The sequence below is a fragment of the Perissodus microlepis genome, chromosome 15 (genome assembly GCF_051167445.1).
Source record: "Perissodus microlepis isolate ML-2025 ecotype Zambia chromosome 15, ASM5116744v1, whole genome shotgun sequence".
NCBI lineage: Eukaryota > Metazoa > Chordata > Actinopteri > Cichliformes > Cichlidae > Perissodus > Perissodus microlepis.
Genome location: NC_140475.1, coordinates 20,981,290 through 21,007,590, shown reverse-complemented (window position 1 = coordinate 21,007,590; position 26,301 = coordinate 20,981,290). Strand labels below are relative to the sequence as shown.

The following is a 26,301-nucleotide window of genomic DNA, read 5'->3' as shown; positions in this document are numbered from 1 at the left end:
GGGTTCTCCTTCTCTCCATTTTTCAATTTGGAACATTACTCCCAATTCTTCATGCAACATTTTAAAAACCATTTACTAAGTGCTTTTCCACTTGATAACAGGTTCATAATTAGAGACTATGTGGTAACGGCTTTGTATTATTCCGAGGCGTACTATTGATTCAGATTCCACAGCTGAAGCGCTGATATTGCGGTGTTTCCCACGGCCCGTGAAGGCAGCGGCAGATGCGGGTCTTATTTGTTCTCTCCAGCAGGAGGGCGTTCCGCTGAAGAACATACGAACACACTGTGGTGAATTATGCCGGCGTACGTGCGCACTGATTCATATTTAGATGCTGCCACAGCTTAGCTGTTATCCCAGGGTCTGTGTTTTTGAACCCCGGGCCTTCCTTGATGTTAGCCTTCCTGGTGGTAACACTGCCGGGGGAAAGGCGACAGAGGAGGCCAGGCCCGAAGACATGGAGGCTAGCCGTCCTTGCAGAGGGAGTGAGCTGTAGGACGGTAGGCGCTCTCTCTCTCTCTCTCTTGCATTTCTTCCTCCGCTAAGAAACAATGAAAGGCAGACAGGACAGGTTATAGTACCTCTGCTTAGAGGGAGGGGAGGCTTGAAACCTTTCTACCACCAGTTCTCCTTCAGTTTCAGCTTTCGGATGTTTTTTTCTGCCCGTCGTCGTGAAAAAGCCAATTTTTGAGTTTTTTCCTTATCCACACAGACAATGATGGTGGTGGCTGCAAGTCTTTTTGGCTCAGTCCGGGAATGGCTGGTCTCAGAGGTTTACTGGACCGAGAAAAACATCACACACTTGACGTTTTAACAGTTTTCTGGCTTTATTTCTTATCACAGCTCAGTTTCTGGCATCCAGTGTCCTCAAACGTGACACATAAATATTTAAGCACTATACAAATAACATTCAGGATGAACACACGCACTGTAAACACAACGGGTGCTGAAGCCAGATTCATCAGGTTCTTTAAAAAAAAGTCTCCTCTGCATAATTATGATTAATGTAATCACTTCAGTGTGCATTTAAAATAATAATTCAATACTAAGTGTGAATTTTAGTGTTAAAAATATAAACAGTGCATGATTGAAAGGGGCTAGGAGAGTAAATATTTGGCTAAATGAACCCTAATGGGAGTAAATAGGCTGATATGCATCGCTGCTTATGCAAGACTCATTAAGTTCATGTCAGCAAATATTTGTTTTGTTTTCTAGACAATTTTTTAAGAAAAAGGAGACTTAGTTTTGAATGAATGTCTTAAACATAACGTATGTTCTCTTTGATTCAGTTAATTATAATAACTGTAATCAGCTTTTTTAATTTAATTCAATTTTATTTATATTGGGCCAAATCACAACAACACTCCTCTCAAGTCAACCTGCATTTGTTTAAAAAAATTACTAAACTTTACTGTCCATCAGTAATTATTATAGTTTATTAAAACTAGGCGCAAAAATGTTTTAGTTAATCAAAAAAAAAAGAAAAAAGATTAAAATTAGAATTTGGGAGGAAAAAAGAACATAAAGCTAAAGTAAAGTAAAAAATGTGCAGGACATGCTGAATCTGAGTGAGCTACCTGCAGAAGTTATTTTTATTGTGATATTTGATCTTCACTTCCTAAAAACCGAATTGCAAAAACATTAAATGGAGCACTGAAACCAACAAATTAAATTAAAACGAAACATTTTTAACAATAATCTAAGCAACCCCCCTTTGGAAACTAAAGAAAACTTACTTAAAATTAAATAAAAATAAGGCAGCACAGTGGTTCAGTGGTTAGTTCTGTTGCCTCACAGCAGAAAGGTTTGAATCCATTGTCTGGTATTTCTGTGTGGAGTTTGCCTCTCTGGGTGCTCTGCCTTTCTATCACACTTATAATGCATGTTAGGTTAACTGGTGATTCTAAACTGGCCTCAGGTGTGAGTGATTGTCTGTTTTTTTGTGTTAGCCATGAAACACTGGCAACCTATGCAGCTGAATAAGTGATAAGCTCCTGCCTCCGCTACCTTGAATTGGTTAGATAGCAGAAGCTATAAATATAAATTATAATTAAATATATATTCTTAAATTAGTTGTTGAATTACACATTTTATTTGGTGCTTTTCTGCAAATGGTCTAATAACCCCAGCAAAATAATTTAATTAGCTGCCTGTCTGATGAGTTTGTGGTCTCACAGATGGACTCGGATTCCACAGTCTGCATGTTGCGACGGCACACGGGGCAGTTTTTCATCTCCTTAGATAGATCATCCAACTCACAGCAGATCTCCAAAACAGAGCAAAAACTACTGTTGTCAGCTGCTTCAGCTGAATGATACTGAAGACAATCACAACAGAAAGCTGCCCATAACTGTAGGGGATCACAAAATGGAAAGGGTGGGGTGTAGCTGGTTAATGGTGAAATGGTTAAATGAGTCAACAGATGTACTTGGTTGACCAACCCAACCTACTTTATACAGGGAGTGCAGAATTATTAGGCAAGTTGTATTTTTGAGGAATAATTTTATTATTGAACAACAACCATGTTCTCAATGAACCCACAAAACTCATTAATATCAAAGCTGAATGTTTTTGGAAGTAGTTTGTAGTTTGTTTTTAGTTTTAGCTATTTTAGGGGGATATCTGTGTGTGCAGGTGACTATTACTGTGCATAATTATTAGGCAACTTAACAAAAAACAAATATATACCCATTTCAATTATTTATTTTTACCAGTGAAACCAATATAACATCTCCACATTCACAAATATACATTTCTGACATTCAAAAACAAAACAAAAACAAATCAGCGACCAATATAGCCACCTTTCTTTGCAAGGACACTCAAAAGCCTGCCATCCATGGATTCTGTCAGTGTTTTGATCTGTTCACCATCAACATTGCGTGCAGCAGCAACCACAGCCTCCCAGACACTGTTCAGAGAGGTGTACTGTTTTCCCTCCTTGTAAATCTCACATTTGATGATGGACCACAGGTTCTCAATGGGGTTCAGATCAGGTGAACAAGGAGGCCATGTCATTAGTTTTTCTTCTTTTATACCCTTTCTTGCCAGCCACGCTGTGGAGTACTTGGACGCGTGTGATGGAGCATTGTCCTGCATGAAAATCATGTTTTTCTTGAAGGATGCAGACTTCTTCCTGTACCACTGCTTGAAGAAGGTGTCTTCCAGAAACTGGCAGTAGGACTGGGAGTTGAGCTTGACTCCATCCTCAACCCGAAAAGGCCCCACAAGCTCATCTTTGATGATACCAGCCCAAACCAGTACTCCACCTCCACCTTGCTGGCGTCTGAGTCGGACTGGAGCTCTCTGCCCTTTACCAATCCAGCCACGGGCCCATCCATCTGGCCCATCAAGACTCACTCTCATTTCATCAGTCCATAAAACCTTAGAAAAATCAGTCTTGAGATATTTCTTGGCCCAGTCTTGACGTTTCAGCTTGTGTGTCTTGTTCAGTGGTGGTCGTCTTTCAGCCTTTCTTACCTTGGCCATGTCTCTGAGTATTGCACACCTTGTGCTTTTGGGCACTCCAGTGATGTTGCAGCTCTGAAATATGGCCAAACTGGTGGCAAGTGGCATCTTGGCAGCTGCACGCTTGACTTTTCTCAGTTCATGGGCAGTTATTTTGCGCCTTGGTTTTTCCACACGCTTCTTGCGACCCTGTTGACTATTTTGAATGAAACGCTTGATTGTTCGATGATCACGCTTCAGAAGCTTTGCAATTTTGAGACTGCTGCATCCCTCTGCAAGATATCTCACTATTTTTGACTTTTCTGAGCCCGTCAAGTCCTTCTTTTGACCCATTTTGCCAAAGGAAAGGAAGTTGCCTAATAATTATGCACACCTGATATAGGGTGTTGATGTCATTAGACCACACCCCTTCTCATTACAGAGATGCACATCACCTAATATGCTTAATTGGTAGTAGGCTTTCGAGCTTATACAGCTTGGAGTAAGACAACATGCATGAAGAGGATGATGTGGACAAAATACTCATTTGCCTAATAATTCTGCACTCCCTGTATGTAACAAGCTGAGGTCATTTAATAAGTAGGGCTCTGTAAATATTTGATCGTGTAATTATAAGGTCAGTGATCCATTACAGTTCTCCAATCAGTTTAAGGCTGTGTAATTACTTTTGATGTAATTAGAAAGCCAGCATGTAATCCCATCCTGAAACAAATACAATATATCCAAATTAAGGTATTTCAATAACGTGTGCTATTTTGGTAGAGGTATCTGTTTTCTGTTTTATTAGATGTTCTGTTTTTTTCTATGCTGTCAGTGGTGATTTCTGAGCAGGGTTGGTCCTCCTAGTATGGACCCCGGCCACATCGGAGGGGATATGTCACCTTTGTATATGCCAAGAAAAAGGAAGCCTGTTCACTCACTTTCAAAAAGTGGAGTGCAATGTCCAGGTAAAAAAAAACACATCACACAGCAGCGTGCATCCATCATTGTGGCCATTATCTTTTTTATTGTGTCTTTTTTTTAATACAATTTCACTTTTAAAGCTGCTGTCCAGCGAATGCCAGAAAGAGCCTGTGAAGTAAATACAGTTGGGTACTCAGAGGTAAGAATACACATCTATAATGTAAAAACCTACGTCTTTTATTGTTTCTGAGATAGTGTATGTAAGGAGCAGGCAGTCCTGCTAGCATGAACGCTGTGACTGTGTTTCCATTTTCAAGCGTGGTAATAAAAATCAGTTAACTTCATGCGCACAGCTGGATCTCTGCTTCACAGTTTTTTCATCGACTGTTTTAGGAGGATGAGTCCCAAACTGAAGACGGAGTAAAGATGAAGAGAACTTACAGTAGGAAAAGGTAAGAGGCTGGTTAACCTGGTGATTATACGTTGTACTCTTATATGACAAAGTCATTCACAGTAAACAGATATCATATCTAAACAATAGGGGTGCAACGATACACAAAATTCACGGTTCGGTTCGGTTCGATACTTTGGTGTCACGGTTCGATATTTTTTCGATACAAAAAAAAATGTTCATGCCTTTTTAATTTGTCATTTATTAAAATTATAAATATATATTTTAACTCAAAAGTACAGTTTTTAAATTTAATGTTGCCGAAACAAAAAAGTAATAAAAAAAATAAATATATCTGACAGGGCTCGCAAAATTTCAAAATCCCTGGTAGCCCTTCGGGCAGGGACTCTTCAGTTTTTGGTAGCCCAAAATAAATTTAAGTAGCCCGAATAAAAAAGAGAGCAATTTTTTGATTGATGTTTTGTTTCCTGTTTTGTTTCCTTTACAATATTATACATTAAAGTATAATATTGTAAAGGAAACAAAACATTAATCAAAAAATTGTTGAAAAACAAATTACAACATTGTATAAAAATTACAATTATCAACTCCAATACTTGGTTCTAATTGAACAGAAATTTCTATGAACTTGTACGAACTGTGTAGGACATGAATCAGTCTGTGTCAGATCCTGAATTTGAAATTTCCACTGAAGTCACGGGTAAGAGGCAAGTGGAACCAAGATCTAGGCCATTTGCTTTTTGAAGTTTGCAAAGACTGCTAAATTTTGCCAGTGGTAGTTCACTCTTTGCAACATAGTACGCTGTTTTAAACTGATTTTCAGGTTTATTTTTAGTATGTTATTTGCAATTGGTGTTTGTTCTGGGAAAGATATTGCAGACTGAGCAATAATGCATTTCTTGCATTTCTCATGGGTTCTAATGGGGGCCTTTCTTAAAATGACTGGTCCCAGTAACAAAGGTGCTTGTCGACTCAGAAATCGAGGGAAAACCAACAACACACCCGGCAGAACATTATGTTATTTACACGGGTGCACATAAGTGGTCTGCATGTGCGCATTCGCTGTCAAAATAAAAGACGCGCACCAGATAAGAAGTTGCAACGCGCGTTTGCGTCCATATAAAAGGCACTGTTTTTGTCCGCTAGAGTGGGATTTTCACGGCACATTCTGCACCACATCTCTGTGCGTTCATCATTTGTTTGAAGCCAGCTCACCTCCTGCAACCACTTTTCCGAGAATACGAGCTTCTTTTGTGGTTCGGACTCCTTCTGACATTTCTTTGGAGGTGGAGGAAAACCAAAGTAATTTCTTAAAGGAGCTTCTTCGACATCTTTAAGAGTTCTAAACAAATGTCTGTCCTTCTCCAGAAAATCTTATGTACGCAAACACGCGTTGCAACTTCTTATCTTGTGCGCGTTTTTTATTTTGACAGCGAATGCGCACCTGCGGACCACTTATGTGCAGCCCTGGTTATATAGCTCATCATATCGCAGCCACAGAAATTCTTTTGTCCATGAAACCATAAAGCTGCACTTTCTTTTTGCCTTATAGTCTGAGTTGTCAAAACTTTTCCGTTTTGTGGTAAGCCTTTCTTTGGCTGTCACTTCTTCACCCTGACCTGTCTTATTTGGCTCAGCAGAACTAAAATATATATCCTGCTGCTTTTACACACGCACTCACATAACGCTCAGCGATTCTCTGCGCGATCAACCTCTCACATGTTTAAGCTTGCTGCGGGAGATTTCACTTGTCATGTTTGCATAGTAAGCTAACGATTGATAAGACAATGTCAGAGGAATTGGTGCGCAAATTATCGTCACTCACCAATCAGTACTGTCGCTCTCTATACACAGTTCGCGGGATTGCAAAGTGAAAGCAAAAAACAAGCGCAAATTCAAACAGATTTCAATATGTCACATATTGACAGTGGCTCACCGATGCCAATGACATAATTACCCAGCTACATTTCCGAAAGAATGCAAAAGCATTGACATATATTTTTCCTTCCTACAATAGCCCGACGGGCAGGGCAGAGATAGATTTTGGTAGCCCGACTGGAAAAATCGCTAGCCCCGGGACATCGGGCTAGCGATTTTGCGAGCCCTGTATCTGATTGAGGAATCACTCATCTTTGGAAAAGAGAGTTTATTACAGAGAAACGGCTCTTTCCAAAATAAAAGCTATACTATACGCTTCTTCTGGGCTATATTCTCAGCAGCATATTAAACATATCAGGTCCCCATAAGGAGAATCATGTGCTAACAGCTGTCTAAATGACTCGGGTAAAGTTTGTAGCATGCGTGCTTGTTGTTTTTGTCTGCTTCCACTTGTCTTTGCACTAGGATGCTGTCGGAGTATATGTGCAGTCATATTCGTTGCGTTCCCACTAGTGCTGTCAGCGTTAATCTGGTTGAAATGACGTTAACGCCACGCGCTAACGACGACCTAAAATCCTTTCATTTTCTCAAAAATCGATAGTGCGCCGTATGTATGAATTCTGATTGTGCTTACTGACCGCGAACCGATTTTATGTGGTACACGGCGCTCAGCAATCTGTCAAAAAATGTTTTAGTACGGCTTTGGTAAGCTACGAAGCTGCAGCGCTTGATGGATTGTTGGAGCATTATGGCTACCGAGGAACCTCGCGGAGTGCTACGTACTGTGCTTCAACGTAATATTACCATATTGTGTGTGTATAAGGGCCATAAATGGCACCTGTTAAGAGATATGGTTACAAAGAGGATTTCAAACTCTAGGCTGTCAGTCACGCAGTAGAACTTGGGAACAGAGCAGCTGTGAAATCTGTCTGTCTTTGTTATTGTGCTCATCGTCTTTTAGTTTACATTTTGACTGCACAATTGTGAGCTTTTTGTTATGCACAAAAACAACATTGTTTTCTTTTATTTATGGAGCATTATTATTTAATAAATGCTGATAATTTATTTTTGAGCAATTTCTTCATGTACATCTACGCTGTATGTTAATAAAAGTGCCTGTGTGACATCTGGGACACATCTTTGACTAAGAACTCTCTTTTTGTTCTTACCTTATGGCTTTAAAAAAAAAATATCGAGATATATATCTTATATCGCCATCCAGCTAAAAAAATATCGAGATATGAATTTTGGGTCATATCGCCCAGCCCTACAAAAACACACTGTTTACTGCAATTTTTCATTGCTTCAGATGACAGTTTGTAGTATTCACTGAGGCACCACAGAAGGACCAGCCAAAACTAATCGAAGAACTTATTCCATCATAACAAGAAAATCATTGCAAATGAGCTGTGTCAGACACATGAATGATATCTAAGTTATTCTTATTTGTTTTCTTAAATAAGGGGCTACCTCTGTGTCATGGACATGATTCGGTTATGAAAAGCCTGACACGGTGTAGAAAACTGTAATGTGCCAGTTATGAAGCAAACTGGTCGAAAGATTTTACAAATGAGAAGAAAAAAACAAGCTGTCAGGTGCTCAAAATAGACCTCAGACTCAAATGTTACAACGGGTTTTTCCACATGGTACGTTATATAACAAAGTCTCACAATATCTATTAATATATAGTAAAGTTATGGTTTCTTGTGTTGGTCAAAACACTTGGCTCCAGGTACGCAACTCTCAGCCGAAAACAAGTGTATTTGCCTCATTTATCATGAGTCCAAAGTATTGCAGGAAATCCAGCATACAACACTGCAACAACAGATATGTGGACGAGCCGAACCATGCATGTCTGTATGAGTTTAACGGTGCACTTTATGAGACTGGACACTCGATGTTTACAGACAGGGTAGTTTCTAATGACCATTAATACTTTTGATGTAGTGGTTACAGAAAATCCACTATATTGTTATATATCTTTATTGGGATAAAAAAATGACTTATATCAGTATTGAGATATAAGATTTTGGTCATATCATACAGCCCTAGAAATCACCATGACATCACACATGAGTTTTGAAATCTGTATTTTGGCATAACTCTGTTGTGTTTTTTGATTAAAAAAGGCCATAAGTGAGTGATGGGCTCATACAAATGTTGGCAAAAACACTTAATTTCTAAGCTACTGCTTGACATAAATCTTATTTCTTTTTCATTTCTAACTCTTACTTGATGTAATTTCATGTTTATTTTGTAAACTATACACATAATTAGTCAAACAGACAACATAACAGTGTTTGTTTTAGGGCTACCATATGGGCATGCTGTGTTCTTCTTCTTTTCAGTCTCATCTTTTATTTGCACCCTCTGACCCACACTACAGTTAAATAATCTGTTCAGGACCAAATGAGGTTCCTGTCTGTATCAGCATTTTAGAAACTTTTAATTTAAGTTTTTTTTTTTCTTTTATTAGGTATGAGGACCTCCAGAGTGTTTCCCTGGGAACAGTAGATTACTCGACAACCAGCTGTTCTGTGATGTCATCAGATGGCCTGGCCAATGGGTCAGACCCAGGGTCCATTGGTCCGCCCACTGCAAGGCTCCCTCCAAGACTGGTCGCGAAGGATGTTTGGCCTCAAGGCCCAGAAGCTAGCGGGGAGCAGTCCCAGCCTCATGATCAGAGCTGGAACTCCAGCAGGGAGCGAGGACCTGACGCCTGGGCTCCAGGCAGAGACCGACCCCAGGACCAGGTGTGGAACTCTGGCAGAGACAGAGGGGGACACTCCAGTCAGGACCAGATATGGATTCCAGGCAGGGACAGAACTCAGTGTGGGCCGGATCAGTCCTGGATGACAGGCCGGGAGCGGGGTCCTGATCAGGGCTGGGCAGCTAGCAGAGATCAAGGACAGGATCAGGCCTGGAATGGAGGCAGAGATCGAGGAAGGGACCGGGACTCGTCAGGGCCGGAGCAAGGGTGGGGTACTGGCCGAGGCCCAGATCAAGCCTGGAACAACACAAACAGGGATAGAGGGAACGTGTGGAGACCCGGTAAAAATGACCATATGGACTGATTTTGTTTTGAACACTGTGAAATATCGTAAAATAATATGAGCTTCTTTCATGATATCTGCAAGCTACAAGCGAAAACCAGAACCTATAACACATGTGCGAGTGACAGCTTATAAGAGAAGTGCAGGCGATATATGTGCAGACTAGATGTCATCATTTAGGTTATGATTTGTGATTTTGTCTAATTTTTAAGACTTGAACATGAAAAAGGTCCAGAGGCCAGAGATGGAGCCAAGCCCCGCACCCAATAACTTCACACAGCCACCAGAGGGCAGAGAATCCTGTAAGTTTTCAAGGAGTCTGCATTTAATGCAAAACTGAAAACTCTATATGTTACATTTCTATCTCACATATCTGTTTCATGCTGCTTTTTTGTCTTAAACTGAATATTATTACCATATTAATAATACTTAGGACTGAAGTAACTTTATAAATCAGAACTATAGTTAGACATAAATCAGGAATTTGAAAAGTTGTTTCACAGTTTGTCCCTAACCATTATGGGAAAACAATATGAGGCCGTTTTCTCAAGTACACCACCTTCCTTTCAGTCTTGGCAGCAGTGCTATCAGCCACTAATTTGTTTTGGCAGAGCGTCTGGCACAGCATACCCACTGACTGTTTCCCTGTTTGAACAGAGAATCATTACAGAGAAGCATTTTTCTCTCATTGTAACTTATCGAGAACTTTATGTTTCTCTAAGAGCCAGGCTTTCTGTAGCAGGAATGCTGTAATCATAATTCAACAACCAACAAGCATTCATGCATTGAAAAGAAGACATTGTATATACTTGTATATATCTGTGTATCTTTTATCTTTTATTTCTAAAGTAATTTAATATAAAATTCTACATGCTGCTAATGGAGAGATGACAAACTTTGGCAGCAGTCTCTGCATCTAATCAATAAGGAAATTTGACCTTATTAAATAATAATTATGATAAAATAGTTTAAAAAGAAAAATAAGCTTGATTACATCCAGTCATTCAGTGTGAATCTTGCAGGTTCAGATGCTGCCAGTGCCGGTCAGACCTCAACAGCTCAGCCGAACGAAGACCAGAAACCTCCAATCCTGCCGGCTAAGAAGGAACCTCCTACTTATCCTCCAGGTCAGAGCAGCAGCTGTCTACCACAGATTTATGTGATTTAATAGAAAGTAATCTTATTACACTATGTTTTATGTGCACTTCTTTGATTGAAACTGTCAATAGGCTTTATCTGACTGCATTTTTCTTGCTTCACACAAGTATGAGTTTTAAAGGGGATGGGGGGGGGGGGTATTTTATCTTGATTTAAACTGATTGTAAGAAATGTTGATGTTGCTAAAAGTTTTATTAAATTTGAATGATTAAAAGTGGGTGCAAAAGATAATCTGTAATTTAATCAAAATATTATTGTATATTAAAATAGGTAAAGAGGAAGCTGCTTCTTTTTCTGATGCTCTGTGCGTCGTGTAAAGTTCAAAAAAAAGGAAAAGTTGCCTATTTGTTGACATCAACTAGGAAGCCAAGAGGAACGTTGGCAGCTCCAGATTGTTGCCAAAGGAAGAGTCACCTGTCCAAAGTGTAAAAGTGTGAGCAGGAAGACTGTGGAGGGGCTGAAGAAACACATGGAGAACTGCCGACTGGTGAGCCCTTCATGCATAATAGTGATATTAGAGTTTTGGACCATCTAGCAGGAACCTTCTGCTTTACTGTTTCTCCTGGAAGACTCTAATAATTAGTTATTACTAGTAATGACATTATTTGGAATAATTGGAGTAAATAAAATATGTTTTGTGTGGGTTTTTTTTACTTTTTCCAGGATGTCAATTTTCTATGAAACACATTCTGCACTGAAACCAGTTCACACACTCTTCATATTAAGCATCACTTTTTTAAACATGAATGGGTCTGTAGTGTGGTTTGTGCTTTACATTGGCACTGGGAAAACCTAGTCTGACTAATATTTCCATAACATAAAATCTGCTTGTGTTCTTTGCTGGTGTAAATGTTTACCAAATGAAAAAGTCACTGTGTCACTCTGTTATCTGTAGCAACCTTTTACCTGCCAACACTGTGGGAAACAGCTCAAGTCTTCAACAGGGATGAAGTATCACATCATGGCTGACCACAGCCACTTGGTAAGACTACTCAGAAATAAACATTTTTAGTTTTAGTTAAGTTTAGTTTAGTTTATTATGGTTTTACTGAGTTTGTTGCTACCTTTTCCTGCTTTCTTCTTTTGTAGCCTTCAGCTGATGATGCCAAGGACCTGGATGATCGTGCTATAAAAGACAAGCTACGTAAAATCCTGAAGAGACTGGGCAAATTAAAATGTTCCAAAGAGGTAAAATTTGCACGTATTGTGCTGTTTTAAGAAAGGAGACTTGATGAAAGTAAGATAAAAGATTAAACTGGTGGTGTGAAAAAAAATGTGTTTTTCTTTTCTTTATAGGGTTGTAACGCTGCATTTACCAGCATCATGGGCTACGTGTATCACATGAAGAAGTGTGGAAAGGAGGAGTCTGAGCTGGAGAAAATGCTGCTGAACTGCTCTCACTGTGGGAAGACGTATAAGTCCAAGGCTGGTCTGGAGTATCACCTGAAATCAGAGCATGCTCCTGTGAGTCACATATGTCATCGAAGCCACTAAATACTATAAAAATTGTAATTCGTTAATACTCTTCATTAAAATTTAAATTAATAGACAATTAGACAAGATGCCAGCCTTGTTTTGTCACCTGTCCTTTTAATTCAAGTGTCTGTGAAACTCTTTGTGCCTCATCTCCATTAAGTTTATTCTCTTGGTTCATCCAGACACCACAGAAGACTGAGGAAGATGAGGCACTGAAGGCTCAGAGGGAGGCTAATCCAGAGAGGACGCCCAGTGGCAGGGTGCAGAGAGCCTCGGCCCAGGTGGCCAACTTCCACCTGGCTGAGATTGCCAACAATGAACTGCCCAAAGACTGGCCCAAGAGGAAGTTTCAGTCCGACCTGGTACCAGATGACAAGAAGGTAAGAGAAGATTCACTAAAATTGAGTATGTACTGAACATAAATGCGTTTCTTCTTTCTCCTGACGCTCTTTTCAGTTGAAATATGCCCGACCCGGCCTCCCTGCCTTCAGCCAGGAGGTGCTGAGGAAGTGGAAGAATGAGGTGAAGCTGCAGAGGAAAGTCCAGTGCCCCAACCAGGTAGAAAACAACACTAGTCTCATTTTTACCTGTTTAAGAGAAATCAGCAGACTTATTTATTTTCTTATCTGAGTAATTGGATCAAGATGTCAAGAACAAGTATAATTAGCATAACTTTAATTCATTTAAAATAAAAGTATAGCCATGAAGATTATCAGTCTTTCTGTATAAAAACTCTGGTGATTACGTTGGGGCGACTGTGGTTCAGGGGGTTGGGATGCTCGTCTTATAACCAGAAGGTTGCCGGTTCGATCCTCAGCTCTTCTGTCCTGGTCGTTGTGTCCTTGGGCAAGACACTTCACCCTACTGGTGTTGGCCAGAGGGGCTGATGGAGCAATATATAATAATTTAAAGAGATATATGGAGATATTTTATTTTATGTCATATATACACTGTTGCATTGGTGAACATTCATAGTAAACATGGCCGAAGTTTCAAATAGAGAGGTCAGTGTATGTACAAGTAATCCCTGCGGATGTGTATGATGTCAAGGAGAGCAGATGTCCATAACATGGTTAACACAGTATTCAAAGCCCATAATATAACATAACTATGTGTGTCGTCCTCAGGGTTGCGGTTGCACCTACACGAGTGTGTCTGGACTCAAAGCTCATCTGGGACTCTGCACGAGGGTTTGTCTCTTTTTTTCTTTGTTTAGGAAATAACAAACTTACAAACTTTCTAGGATTAGCAATACATTAAATGACACCAGGTATAATTAAGTTGAAACTCATCAATGTATTAGCATGAAACCCTTCTAATGCTTCATCTGGACCGGCATTTACATGTGCTTTTAGTCAGCTCCTCAATCATTTGGGATGATTCCTGTAAATTAAAGAATGAAGTATTAAATTTGTAAAAGCTGCTTTGAACAGAATTTTGAAAATGTGTGTATTTGTAAAATTATTCAGTCAGTTACTCAGACCATTAAGTGAAATATAAAAGTCAGTGCACTATGCGCAGTTAATACTTTATATGCATTAAATTCTTATAATCTTTTCAAGGCTGCTTTTTCCTGATCTGATTTCAGGGCGACTTTGAGGCTGGTAAATACAGATGTCTGATCTGCAATAAGGAGTTTAACTCTGAAAGTGGAGTGAAATACCACATTAACTCTGTCCATTCACAGGTAATGAAAAGTTCACAAGTTTCTGGCTTGAGTCTTCTTTGTGTAACTGTATGTAGATGACATTGCCATGAATGCATATACTCTATATCAAGGGTTGGATATGAGCAGCTCCATAGTGTAGTTGTTTAAACTCATCAGGAAAGTTTTTACTAAAGTCATGAATAAAGTGATGTCTCAGACTTACAACAGCAGAATCAGACTTCTCTTTGCAAACAGACGAGCTGCCCCCTTCTGGCCTATAATGCAATAAATAATAAATAATGCAAGTTTGATGTATGTTATATAATAGCACCTCTTCATGCTGCGTGTATCTCAACAGGATTGGTTTGTGACGAACAAAAAAGCCTCCAAGAAGTTTGAGAAGTTCCTTAAAAACCAGCCCAAAGAGGTCGTCCGTAATGTGGATAAGCAGACTGTTGATCAGTACCACCATCATCACCTGCAGCATCATCCTCATCATCATCATCAGCAGCACCATCAACAACACTCACATCACCACCATCAGCATCAGCAGCACCACCAGCTCCAGCACCAGCCTCTGCAGCACCCACTTCAGCCGCTGCATCACCTCCAACACCAAACTCAGTACCTCCATCCAGAGAGGCAGAACCTTCCTCCACAAGTGGACCCCCAGCCCCAACAGCCGATGCTCCAGTACACCAGTTTGGAGCCTCCTCCGGGGCCAGTGTGGGTCGATATGGACCACAGAGGAGCCGTGCTGGGGCCGGAGCAGGCCCCGATCGAAATGGAAATGGCTGACGAACCTGAGGAGGACAGCGGTGGGATGGTGAAGGATACTAGGAGAGGGAAGGAGGAAAGAGGAGTAGATGTAGGGGAGAGGGGGAAGGCTGATAAGAAGCAGAAGGATTGCTTCACTTTCGGCGGTAGCAGCAGAGGCGGAGGTTGTGGGCGCAGCAGCAGCAGTAGCAGTAGCAGCAGCAATACCGGCAGCTCATCGAGCGAATCGGAGGTCGAGCAGCAGGAGCGGCAGAGACAGATTGACCAGTGGAGCCTGAAACGACCAGGCATCATGGGCCTCTCGCTGAGGCTGGAAAGCGACAGAGAAACATTTAAAAAGACCTAAAAAACACACTTTCCTTCACATTTCAAATGTCTGCAGCTGATTTGAATGGAAGTAGAGAAAAAAAGGTGAAGCGAGAAAAACGTCTGCATAAGTTTTCCACAAGACAAACCTGTGAGACGGCAGCTGAGACAATTAAATCCACTAACCTTTCGGAAGTGATGGTGGATGCCTTGAAGACAAGCTCTCAAGCTGTGAGCGTGGAAAGCTCAGACTGCTCGTTTCCAGAGGCTGTTTCTGTCTTGAAATGGTTGTCGTTGTATAACCTTGAGAAATGTAGTTTATCGTGTGTTTATCTGTAACAGATTGTTTTCACCAACTTTAATTGTCTTATTGTTTTAAAAGGTTTCATAAAACTCTTCTTGTCTTTCATGTTTTGATTTAAATGGTAAATGGCCTGTATTTGTATAGCGCTTTACTCAGTCCCTATGGACCCCAAAGCGCTTTACACTACATTCAGTCATCCACCCATTCACACACATTCACACACTGGTGATGGCAAGCTACATTGTAGCCACAGCTGCCCTGGGGCGCACTGACAGAGGTTAACCTGAACAGAGACTGCCAGGTGGAGTGTTTACTTGTACTTGTCTAGTCACGCTCTCTGAAGACATTTTGTGCCTCTCGAGTATGATTAGTATAACTTCATACTACTCATCACTTTTAATTATGACTGATCACCATCCTTGGTGAAGTAATGTTGGAAATGACAGGATCACTGTTCACTGGCTTGGATTCTTCTGTCTGTCTGATGTTGTTTTCATTTCAGATTTTTTTTTTATATAATTTTGTATTTAGTTGCCATTCTTAAGTGAAACCTGCTGCCAGTTTACAGACTTTTGGGCATGTACATGTGACATATAAGTAACAATGAAGCAAATCTAATGTAAAAGGAAAGAAATGAAAATAACATTGTATCAACTAACACTTTATTTCCTAAAGTGTACTGGAAACATCAGTACTATTCTTATTAAGTGCAAAACAGCTTAAGCAATTAATCGTGTCCATTGTATGACTGCAACACATATCCATCAGTTACAGAATATAATGAGCAGTCTGAAACCACGTATCACCAACACAGCTGGAAATTCCCTCCTAAACTGAATCCCTTGATCCTGATAATGTTCTGATAATTTCTTGAGAACTTGAAGGCCATATTACACATTTATTTTCTTATTTTGCTTTTAGTATTAGTGAATATATGGCACAAAATGTCCAGTTTTTCGCTATAATCACTTCTAAACTGGGCCCGGCCCTACCTCTGGTAAAGATTTCATGCGCATAAAATCAGTAACATTTTCCTTAATCCTGTGAACAAACTGACAAATTAACCAAACACACAGCCTCCTTAGTGGAGGTAGCTACAGGATGTACCCCCGGTTAATTAAAGCTCTGTTCGTGTAGGATTATTTGATGTAACCTGTGAAGTGGGAAACCTTAGAAAATTTGTTATGTACCAAGAAACAGAAACAAACATAGTTTAATTTGTTTGCGTAGAAGTTAACCAGTGAGTGACATGACGTGATTTTTTGTTCTTTTATTTTTGCTGAAATGTAGAAATCCTTTATTTGCCAAAACCTGGTTCAACGTCAGCAGTTAAAAATAATCTTAACTCAAGTTATGCGTGTGTTTCTTTATTGGCTTTATTAGATAGGTGCAGTGAAGAGTGACAGGAAAGTGGAGGGAGAGAAAGACAGGTCGGATTCAAACCTGGGCTGGCCGCTCCCAGCAACACAGTGTATGGTCACCTATACCAAAAAAAAAAGAAAACCATCAGTAAATGTTAAAAACAAATATTTTGTCTCTTCTTTATTTCACATTTTTTATGTCACATTTGATTATGTTGTGCAGACCTTCAGTCAGAGTGCATGCATCCTCCCAGCTTCCTCCACTGACATAAATGCAGCTGACTGGGGTGTGATGAATGGAAGCTAACTATCATGTAACATGAAGGATATTCACTCTTATTTAACCGACAGCATGTAGCCTAATGTTTATGTACTCTGTGTTTTGTATCTCCTACAGTGGGAAATTGTCACGTCAGTCAGTTCTGTGATGTTTTCCTATAAATGTGCATATTTTTTTACAACTTTATTTTGAATGTATAAATGTGTTTAGTTCTTGTTTCTCCCATTTCTTCTGCACTCCCATAGAGCTGGATAAATGAACCATTTAACACAAATTGTCTCTTAATCAGTGAAATTATGTAAAACACCCATGACTGTATTTACTGTGTTTGATTTTTTTAAAAGTGCTTTAACTCTAATTAACCTCCATCAGATGCCTTTAGGATGAATAGTTGTGTTGTTTAAATCTCAAATTAGAAAACGCATTATTTTTTATTTTTATTGTTATTCTCTGTTAATTTTAAGTGTTGGCGAACATTTGGTTCTGAGTTGTGTCAGGACCTCTGCATACTTACTTGCAAGTCTTTTTTTTTCTTTATTTTTGGACTGTTAAGACTGAAAAGTCTTTAAAACATTAATTTTACTTTAGTTTTATATCTGTCTTTGTCACTAACCACTACAGATTTCTTTTGATGGTGTTTGTACGTAAGAGGGAAATAATTATAAGACTCAAGTCGGTAGTTTCTAATCTTTGTGGGTTGTGATCTCATGAAGTGAAGCCAGTATCTACCTTCATGAGAGATTGCGTTTTCTTTGTGGTCACTTTATTAGGTACACCTGTCCAATCTTAATTCGATTCAGTTCAGCTCTCCAAGTGTAAAGCCTACTTTCTGTCTAAAATATTGAGGGTTTGCTTAATATATGAATTCTTTTGTATTGTAATATGATGGACGAAAACATTTTTGTCATGTTGAGCTCTATAATAAACACAATAGCACATTTCTGATATTCTTCAACATAATCTACACATAAAAGTAGATTTTTTTTTTAGAGCCCAACTAATTTACAAGATAACTGATACCGATAGCTGCTGGAGCCAAAACAGTAAAACTCCTGTGACAAAATAGCTTGAATGAATTAAAATAGCCCAATTAAAGAGAAAACAAATGAGCTCAATTAAGCTCAACAGGTAAAATTATTAATATTTCTCCTTCTTTTGGGTGTTCACTTTCAGGGGTTACCACAGCACATCATCCTCCACATTCTTAGCCTCTAGGGCAGGGGTAGGGAGAGAGCCGGTGGCCTGCAGGTTTTAGATCTCACCCTGGGTCACCACACCTGAATGTGAAAATGATTAGTTCATTACCAGGCCTCTGGAGAACTTCAAGACATGTCGAGGAGCTCATTTAGCCATTTAATCAGCAGTGTTGGATCAAGGACACATTTAAAACCTGCAGGACACCGGCTCTTGAGGCCTGGCATTCCCTACCCCTGCTCTAGGGTCACACCAACAATCTCCCTCTCCATCCATAAAACGTCTCTGGGTTCTTCTTCTTTTTTCACTTACCTTTCAGCTCCATCATCATCATCCTTTCTCCACGGTCCCTGCTCTGCACGTCCAAACCCTCTCAGCATTACCTTTCTAACTTTGTCTCCAAACCTCTCAACCTTTGATGTACTTATTTCTAGTTCTGTCAATCCCCTAAATACAATAAAAGAACAACAATACAGTAGAAAGCTGAAAAGAATTCAGTTAAATAGCTCACATTCAGTAACTCAAAATAAAATAAAAGTGACTTCCTAAATGTAGCAAAAAGTGTATACGTACAGCTCGTTTATGATGCTGAAAAGGGTCATTTGGGGGGATTTCATTCAAAACTTTCCAGTAATGCCTTACAAAAGCTTATTACACTTGTCACAATATACACTTCTGAACACATCACGACCTACTGTACTGCAATGCTACTCTGCTACAGGTGCTGCAAACAGTGCTGATAGTGGAGAGGAAACAACTCCTAAACTTACTAAACTCTAAATGACTCTGAACACCTTTATCTGCTTTATGTTCAATAAAAATAAAGTTCTGATATAAAATCATATCAGACAGCAAACTGTATACGTCAATATATGTGTTACAGGTTAATACAGGGCAGTAACATCATTGAACTGGTACATTCATCAGGGTTTACAGAGCTGTTGTTTTGAATTGCTACAGATTGCACAAAGTTACCTTATCAGTTGAGGTGAGGCGTTGATGTTGTGGTTTAAAAATATAAAATCAATTACAAACCAGTCTTCAGAGACCTAAAAGTGTGGCTTACAAAATATTAAGCAAAGATTAGAAGGACTGTGTAAAAACTTAGACAATTTATGTTTTATTATTTCTCCCCCCTTTTTATGGCAGTCATATTTATAATAAACTTTGTTCTCACCCTGCATGCACTTTGGCATGTTTCACAGCACAAATGAAAGCAGACTTTTCTATTTGACTAAACATTTGACCTATTTAATAACTGAAACTCTGCATTTTATGGGATAACACCGAAATATGTTTTCACCATAACAAAACTATTGAGGTCACTGTGGTTCAAACTTTGCTTTTTCCTGCTGTCTTCCTGTCCTTATATTGTAGACCAGCATCTGTTAATGCTGGAGCACAACTCTGACATCTAGTGTGAGTTTTTAATTCTAATTTTTTCTGTTCCATTCAACTGGAAAGAAGTAGTGAGAGGCGCTCGAGATTTCCATTTGATATTAGTAATGTAAACATGATTTGATCTTAACCTCCTCCTGTTAAGTGATTGATTTCTAAGAGGTTTCAGTTCAATGGTCATACTAGAAGTAATGCTGGGAGCTGAAGTAGTTTATTGTTGGTGAAGTGTTTTTAATGAACTGACAAATGATAATGATGAAAACTGATATCTTGTGACTCAACTTTTAACCCTCTTAAAAAAAACAGTTCAATATCCTGTATTGTCCAGGCCAGATTTAAATAAAGGTCCAGTCCGTTAGTAGCCATGTAACATCTGTAAATAGACCAAGTGATTGATTTTTTTAATTTTATGAGACATGATTTTTATTCAAGTGACAACATTTATTCAACAATTAACACCACATTGTTTTTTATTAGAAGTTATGTGCTGCTGTTTCATAGTACTGGCAGTGTTATAACAACAGATAATAAAGATTTATTCATGCTCATTCTGTGTCTTAATAATACTGAGTGGAGGCTGGCATAAAGAGTGATAGGTAAAGGATTAACCCCACTGCATCCCCCAGTAGAAATGCCTGTTTTAATTCATATCTTGGCTCTTCTTTCTTGACTGCAGCAGTGGTATTCACATCTCAAATCATCTCAGATTATTGCTCCATCGTTGAAACAAATTTGGGGTTGGCTCTTCCTTGACATCTTATTTGAACTGTGGCTGTGCATCAAGCAGGTTTGAGGAGTCCCAGTCCCAGGCTGCTGGACACTGGCGCCACCGGCACCAGTGTTGTGCTCCAGCATTAACAGATATACAGGTCCATTTTCTTTACTAAATGTACCTGTATATTGTTTACATGTTTGAAATAAATTAACAAACAAACAAAGTTAATGTCATTAACCAATTAGGACCAGAATAAAACACAGTGGACCTCTAGACATTATTGTCTCCAAGGCCAAAACAACAAAAACAAAAAAAACAAAACAACTGAGGCCACACTGTCTATACAAAAAACAAAGACTACAATGGCTGAGCTCCCCGTCTGACCACAAAACAGGGGAAAAACCGCTGAAACAAAAATGGCAGAGAGCCCCTACCTACTACCACTGTGGATCACTACAGTCATCATTGTAAAGGCACACCTTCACTCGCAATAATAAGACCAAAGTCACACTAAGCTTTTGCATAGCGAATATCCATCATGGGCAGCCTGCTGTGCTCTCTCCCCTCTCATCTGCCCAGCCTGATTTTGACCCTTCACCAGGACGTGGCAGTATTGAACAGAAATTCTGTTAATTTATTGCTTGGCAGAGGCCATGACAGTATCTCAGTGTGTTACCTCTAACTGTGCACAGAATATAATAAAATAAAAACAACTTGTGAATTTTACTCTCAGAGCTGAAGGAGAAAAACAAAGGTGTATACCATATAAAATATTTGAAGTGAATAGTCTTGTTAGATAAAGCTAACCGCAGAAAATAAGGTTTTGGTTTGTAAATATGAGAAAAATCAAAAGTTAAATGTTTTAAACATCAGTGGAGTCATTTCTGTGCTGGGTCGATGTTGAAGGTGTTGATCTGTAGAGTCTGACCCTACACACTGCTCCCCGGGCGCCTGATTGGTGGCTGCCCACTGCTTCACTGGGTGAATGGGTTAAATGCAGAGAGACAAATTTCCCCATGGGGATCAATAAAGTATACATTATTATATGTTGCGTACTGAGGTTATACCTCATTATGTCAGTAGATGGAGCTGTTCAAGCCCATACACAGCTCAGACATAAATGTGAGTATAGGTTCAGCAATATGAGGTGCCGTAAGGGACATTATTACTGAAACGCTCACACACAGACTACTGAAATGCACTCACGCACTTTTAAAGATAAATTAATGGTAGAGAAAACTAAATCTCTTAATATCAAAAAATGTGAACTACTCCCGATTCATACAAGCTCTGACTCCTCAATAGCTTCGGTTAGAGTTGAATCTAAAGTTAAATATTTAGGGCTGATGATATCTAAAAACCTAATTAGCAGAGAAGACACTAATATTTCTATCATGGAGATGAAGAAATCACTTAGCCACTGGTTAAGCAGAGACCTCACTATTTTGGGCAGAAACATCCTATCTAAAGCTGAAGGCATCTCCAAATTGATTTATCCTTGTCACTCTCTATATATCTCCTCTAAAAGCATTAATAAGGCTAACACAGTTATTTTCCAGTTTTTGTGGAGGAATAAAACCCATTACATTGAAAGATCTCAGCTTGTGAAGGAATACAATAAAGGTGGTATCAAAGCTCCAGAATTTGAATCTATGGTTGGCACCCTTAAAATTAAATGGTTAAAATCCTGTCTGTGACAGCCAGACTCTATGTGGTTCCACATCCCACGATCCTAGTTTAATAAAACAGGAGGATTAGACTTTATTTCGAAATGTGATTTTGAGGTAGATATCAAGATATTGAATTTTCCCAAAGAGACTTTGCAATTATTTTGCACGAGTAAAATGATATTTACCCACAACTTCTCTCCTCATAATTCAACCTTATGGAATCATAGGGTAATAACATTTAATCGAAAATCAATTTTTGAGAGCAACTGGTTTAACAAGAAGATTATATTTATAACAGATTTGTTGGATGATAACGGTGTCATTCTAAGTTACACAGACTTTTCAGAAAAATATTGTCTAAACTTTTCTCAAAGAGAATATAACAAATTTGTAAACTGGTCCCACTGCCTCTGCTTCATTTGATTAAAAACTTTATGATGTACAATAATTTCTCATCAGTGCTCCCAAATTTATTGCTAGGACAATGTCAGCTGTTTGATAAAAATGCAATAATACATGTATTAGTAGTTTCTGCAAAGACAAAATATTTCAGTTATGACAGAACGGTTACATGGCATGGATCTAATTTAGTTATTTCAGATATACTGGATAAAGCATACTCGGAATTTATGAAATGACCTATTCTACCTAAAGTTAAAGAAACACACTTTAAAGTCATAAACAAAATTAATCCAGTGGCAGAATTTCTAAAAAAGAGATTTGGCTTTGAGGTGGGTCAGTGTTCTTTTTGTACTGATGAAAATGAAACCATAGATCATCTTTTTTTTCTATGCCCTATCACACACTGCTTTTGGTGTGACTTTAAAAATAGGTTTTCCCTAAAAATTAATGATGTGCAACCATTTGAATTACATCATATAATTTTTTTTTATATGGATCATCTAGCGTTGGGTGTCTCAGACATTATTAACATCATCATACTTTTGAGTAAATATCATATCCATTGTGCTAAATGGAGGAACGCTGAGCCTTCTCTCCCTGGTTTTATTAATGATTTTAAGATATTTTTTTCTTTGCCAAAAAAGACAAAAAGCAAATAATTAACCAGGATATTGCCCGTCTCCTGCTATTCTAAATTTTGACTTATGCTGAAGCTAATATATTGTTAAGTAATGCAGCTGCTTCACTTAGGCTACTAGCAGGTTGCTGAGTAGACATCTGTGTAGTGGTTTGTTTGAAATCTACCACTTTTCCCTTCAGTTTCCTTGTCAGGAAACAACTTCCTGTTCAACTGAGATGCCTTGGTTTTCAGTGGAGTGTGTGCGTGCGTTTCAGTAATAATGTCCCTTACGGCACCTCATACTATTGAGTGTTCAGACTCACAGTGTTTTCTTCAGTCTGCGTTTTGTTTCCTGAAAAGACAAAACAAAAAATTTATAGAGCAAACAGTAAAACTCAAAGCTTTTTATGTATAAAGTTTCATCTGTGAACTTTCTCACCTTTAGATTTTGTCCACGTGTTGACTGTAACAACAGATATTAAGAGTGCTGCTAAACCCACAGACACAATGATGCATCTCATCAAATACAGACAATCTGAAAATGAGCAAAAATATTTTGGCTTCAACTTTTTGTTCAGTGCAATACTCAAAATATTTCAAATGTGTTAAAAAAAAATCAATTTTCTAACATGTAGTGATGAGGTTTGAGTGTGCTTTTGCACTGTGGAGTTCTAGCTACAGTATTTATTCTAAATTATAAATAAACACCAACAATAGAAATGATAAAAATCACGTAAATGTGTTTAAAAATATATTATTAATAATATGTCTTTTTTGTCTGTCATGGAAACAAAACAGATGTCTGTCAAGACAGATTGCACACAAAGAGAGAGATTCAGCTACTACCGTCATGTTTATTTGATGCTGTTGTCAGTGTCCCCTCTGATGTCTTTACTTCTTCTTTTGTTGCCCATGTGTTTATTTTTAATGTTGGTTTAATTGTTGGTTCTGTTGTTGATTTTCTTTTGGTGGACTTCACTGTTGATTATATGATCATATTAAAGTCTATATCTGAATCTAAAGAAAATTCCATACAGATTTCACAGTTAATGTTTTGACTTTAGATGTCAGTAAACCACAACTGAACTGGAAAGATTTAAAACATGTAAAACAAAACACTGAATCTCTCCACACACAGTTAAGAGCCAGTCTGAAATATAATACATAAATAATTATAAATATATAAATATTTGACTTTAATAAAAAAGAGATTCAGTCTCGACCTGCTGATTGATTATTTGATGCTGTTGTCAGTGTCAGTGATGTTGTTGATTTGGTTGTTGTCACATTTCCACCTAAAGAAATGCAATAACATCATTAAAGACACTGACAGTGAGAAAAAAAACTTTAAAGTAAGTGAACAAGAACAGAGAGGAAACAGTGGTGAGATGTTTAACAGTCTAACAAGTCTCATTTTTGATGATGTCTCATGTCTGAGGATATGTTCTCTTTATCTTCATACAGACACTCAACTGTGAGTCTACAGTGTTCATATGTCAACACAGAGCTGTTCAAGATGCTTTATCATTGTTCTCATGTACACACACTGGTGAAGATGGAGATATTGTAAGAGAAAAGCAACAATAGAAAATGTTGTGAGAAAGAGAGAGAGAGAAATGTGAAACATCAAATATGTTATGAATATGAGTGTTATGTTTATAATGTGAAGTTTATTTTAAATACAACACAAGTTTAAGGTTCAACTTTAGTTTCTAATAGTCAGCTAAAGTCAAAAGGTTTATCGTGGCTGTCTCAGTTAAAGGAAGAATAAAGAAGTAACATGTGTGATAATAATTCAGTTTATTAATTGAATGTGTTTCTATGTACACTTACCTTTAAACTGAAGCATCAGTATCAGTAATGACCACTGTTAGCAGCTATATAAAACACAGATGAAATGTGTTAATGGTCTGAGACCTGTTGGTGTCTTATTGCACCTATGAAGTCATTTTTTCTCTCAGAAGTGAAAGGGAAATGCTTTGGTGATGTGGGTACAAGAGCTACAGAGCGCTGGAGGTTTCATGATGACCAAATGAGCCACTGATAAATAAATGGTTACCACATCCTTGAGTGTGTGACTGAACTGTCTTTAGGTTTCCCACCATTTGTTACCACATAGCAGGTACTTTTAAAAAAAAAATGCTGTCTGATTATAATTTGGAATCACACTGGGTAAAGAAATGCATTTATCCCTCTATAGCCCATAAAGGCTGCAGGCAGTCTGTGTGTTTTAACTACTGTATCAAAACGGTTTTGTACACAATATAATTTAACATATTGTAACAATATCAATACTTATTAACAATTTAGGAGAAACAAATCGATATGTGTCAACTAAAATTAATTACTACGTTTTTTTACTACAATAAAATAATTGTAATATAAAAAATAAATTGTCTTCCACTTCAGTTCGTAACTCTGTGTTTCTCACAAACTACCATTCAGCTCGCTGGATTCTGGAGTTTGCCTGCATGCATCCTGTTCACATCTTGTTCACATCCTGTTCGCTAACCCCTGCCGCTGATTTAGGAAACACGCTCACATTAACTGGTGATAGTCACAGTTAACTTGGGCAGCTGCCTGCTCAATATATCATAACATCATTGCAATAATCTGCATGAAACAAAGAAGTGTACCTTCTTTACTCAGTGCAGAGCAGCTGGACGCCGTGTTTGCCCCAGAGTGACCTTTCTAATTAAACACTGATAAATGGGATTTAAAAGGAGGTAATAATACTGAAAAAAACCTGAACATCTCAAACCATCAAACATCTTAGTTACTGTAGCTCAGGGATTTTAGCAAACAACAACTGGTCTGCAAAGATTATGAAAACATGTGAAACTGATGGACAGATGCATTAACAACATTTTCCATGAGAGGAGTTCTTATTGTAGTGAGTGTCTATATGTGAATCTAAGAGCTCTTCTGACCTTCTTCTGACTCAGACTCCAGTAAACCACAGCTGAAGTGGAATTTTTTAAACATACTGAATTTCTCCACACAAACACAATCAAGTGTCAGTGTGATATTCACCTTTTTGTCGTCAAAAGAAGAGTGAGCGTCGCTGCCTCCTGGTAGATTGTTTGTTGCTGTTGTCAGTGTCATTTCTGATGTCTTTACTTCTGATTTTATATCCAAAGCTTATATTTCATGGCTTTTAAGCATCTGAACCTCCTTTTGTCTATTGTAGATATTAGCTGAGTGAAAAACTTCTAATATTTTAACTTTTATATCCAATGCATTTTGCTGGCTCCCTTTGTCATCTCTTGACATGATTGT

General features: G+C 38.5%; 1 protein-coding gene across 1 annotated transcript; it reads left to right on the top strand.

The window, feature by feature from the left end:
- The first annotated feature begins 210 nt into the window (after positions 1-210).
- znf512 (zinc finger protein 512) lies at positions 211-20,164 on the top strand. The gene is made up of 16 exons (XM_084952716.1): positions 211-500; positions 4,283-4,415; positions 4,512-4,570; positions 4,765-4,823; positions 9,138-9,712; positions 9,927-10,016; positions 10,737-10,841; positions 11,235-11,359; positions 11,768-11,854; positions 11,962-12,060; positions 12,169-12,336; positions 12,531-12,728; positions 12,805-12,906; positions 13,476-13,538; positions 13,937-14,035; positions 14,355-20,164. Exons 2-16 carry the CDS (start codon positions 4,316-4,318, stop codon positions 15,117-15,119), a joined length of 2,694 nt encoding a protein of 897 aa, XP_084808842.1. The 5' UTR covers positions 211-500; positions 4,283-4,315; the 3' UTR covers positions 15,120-20,164.
- The last annotated feature ends 6,137 nt before the right edge of the window (positions 20,165-26,301 follow it).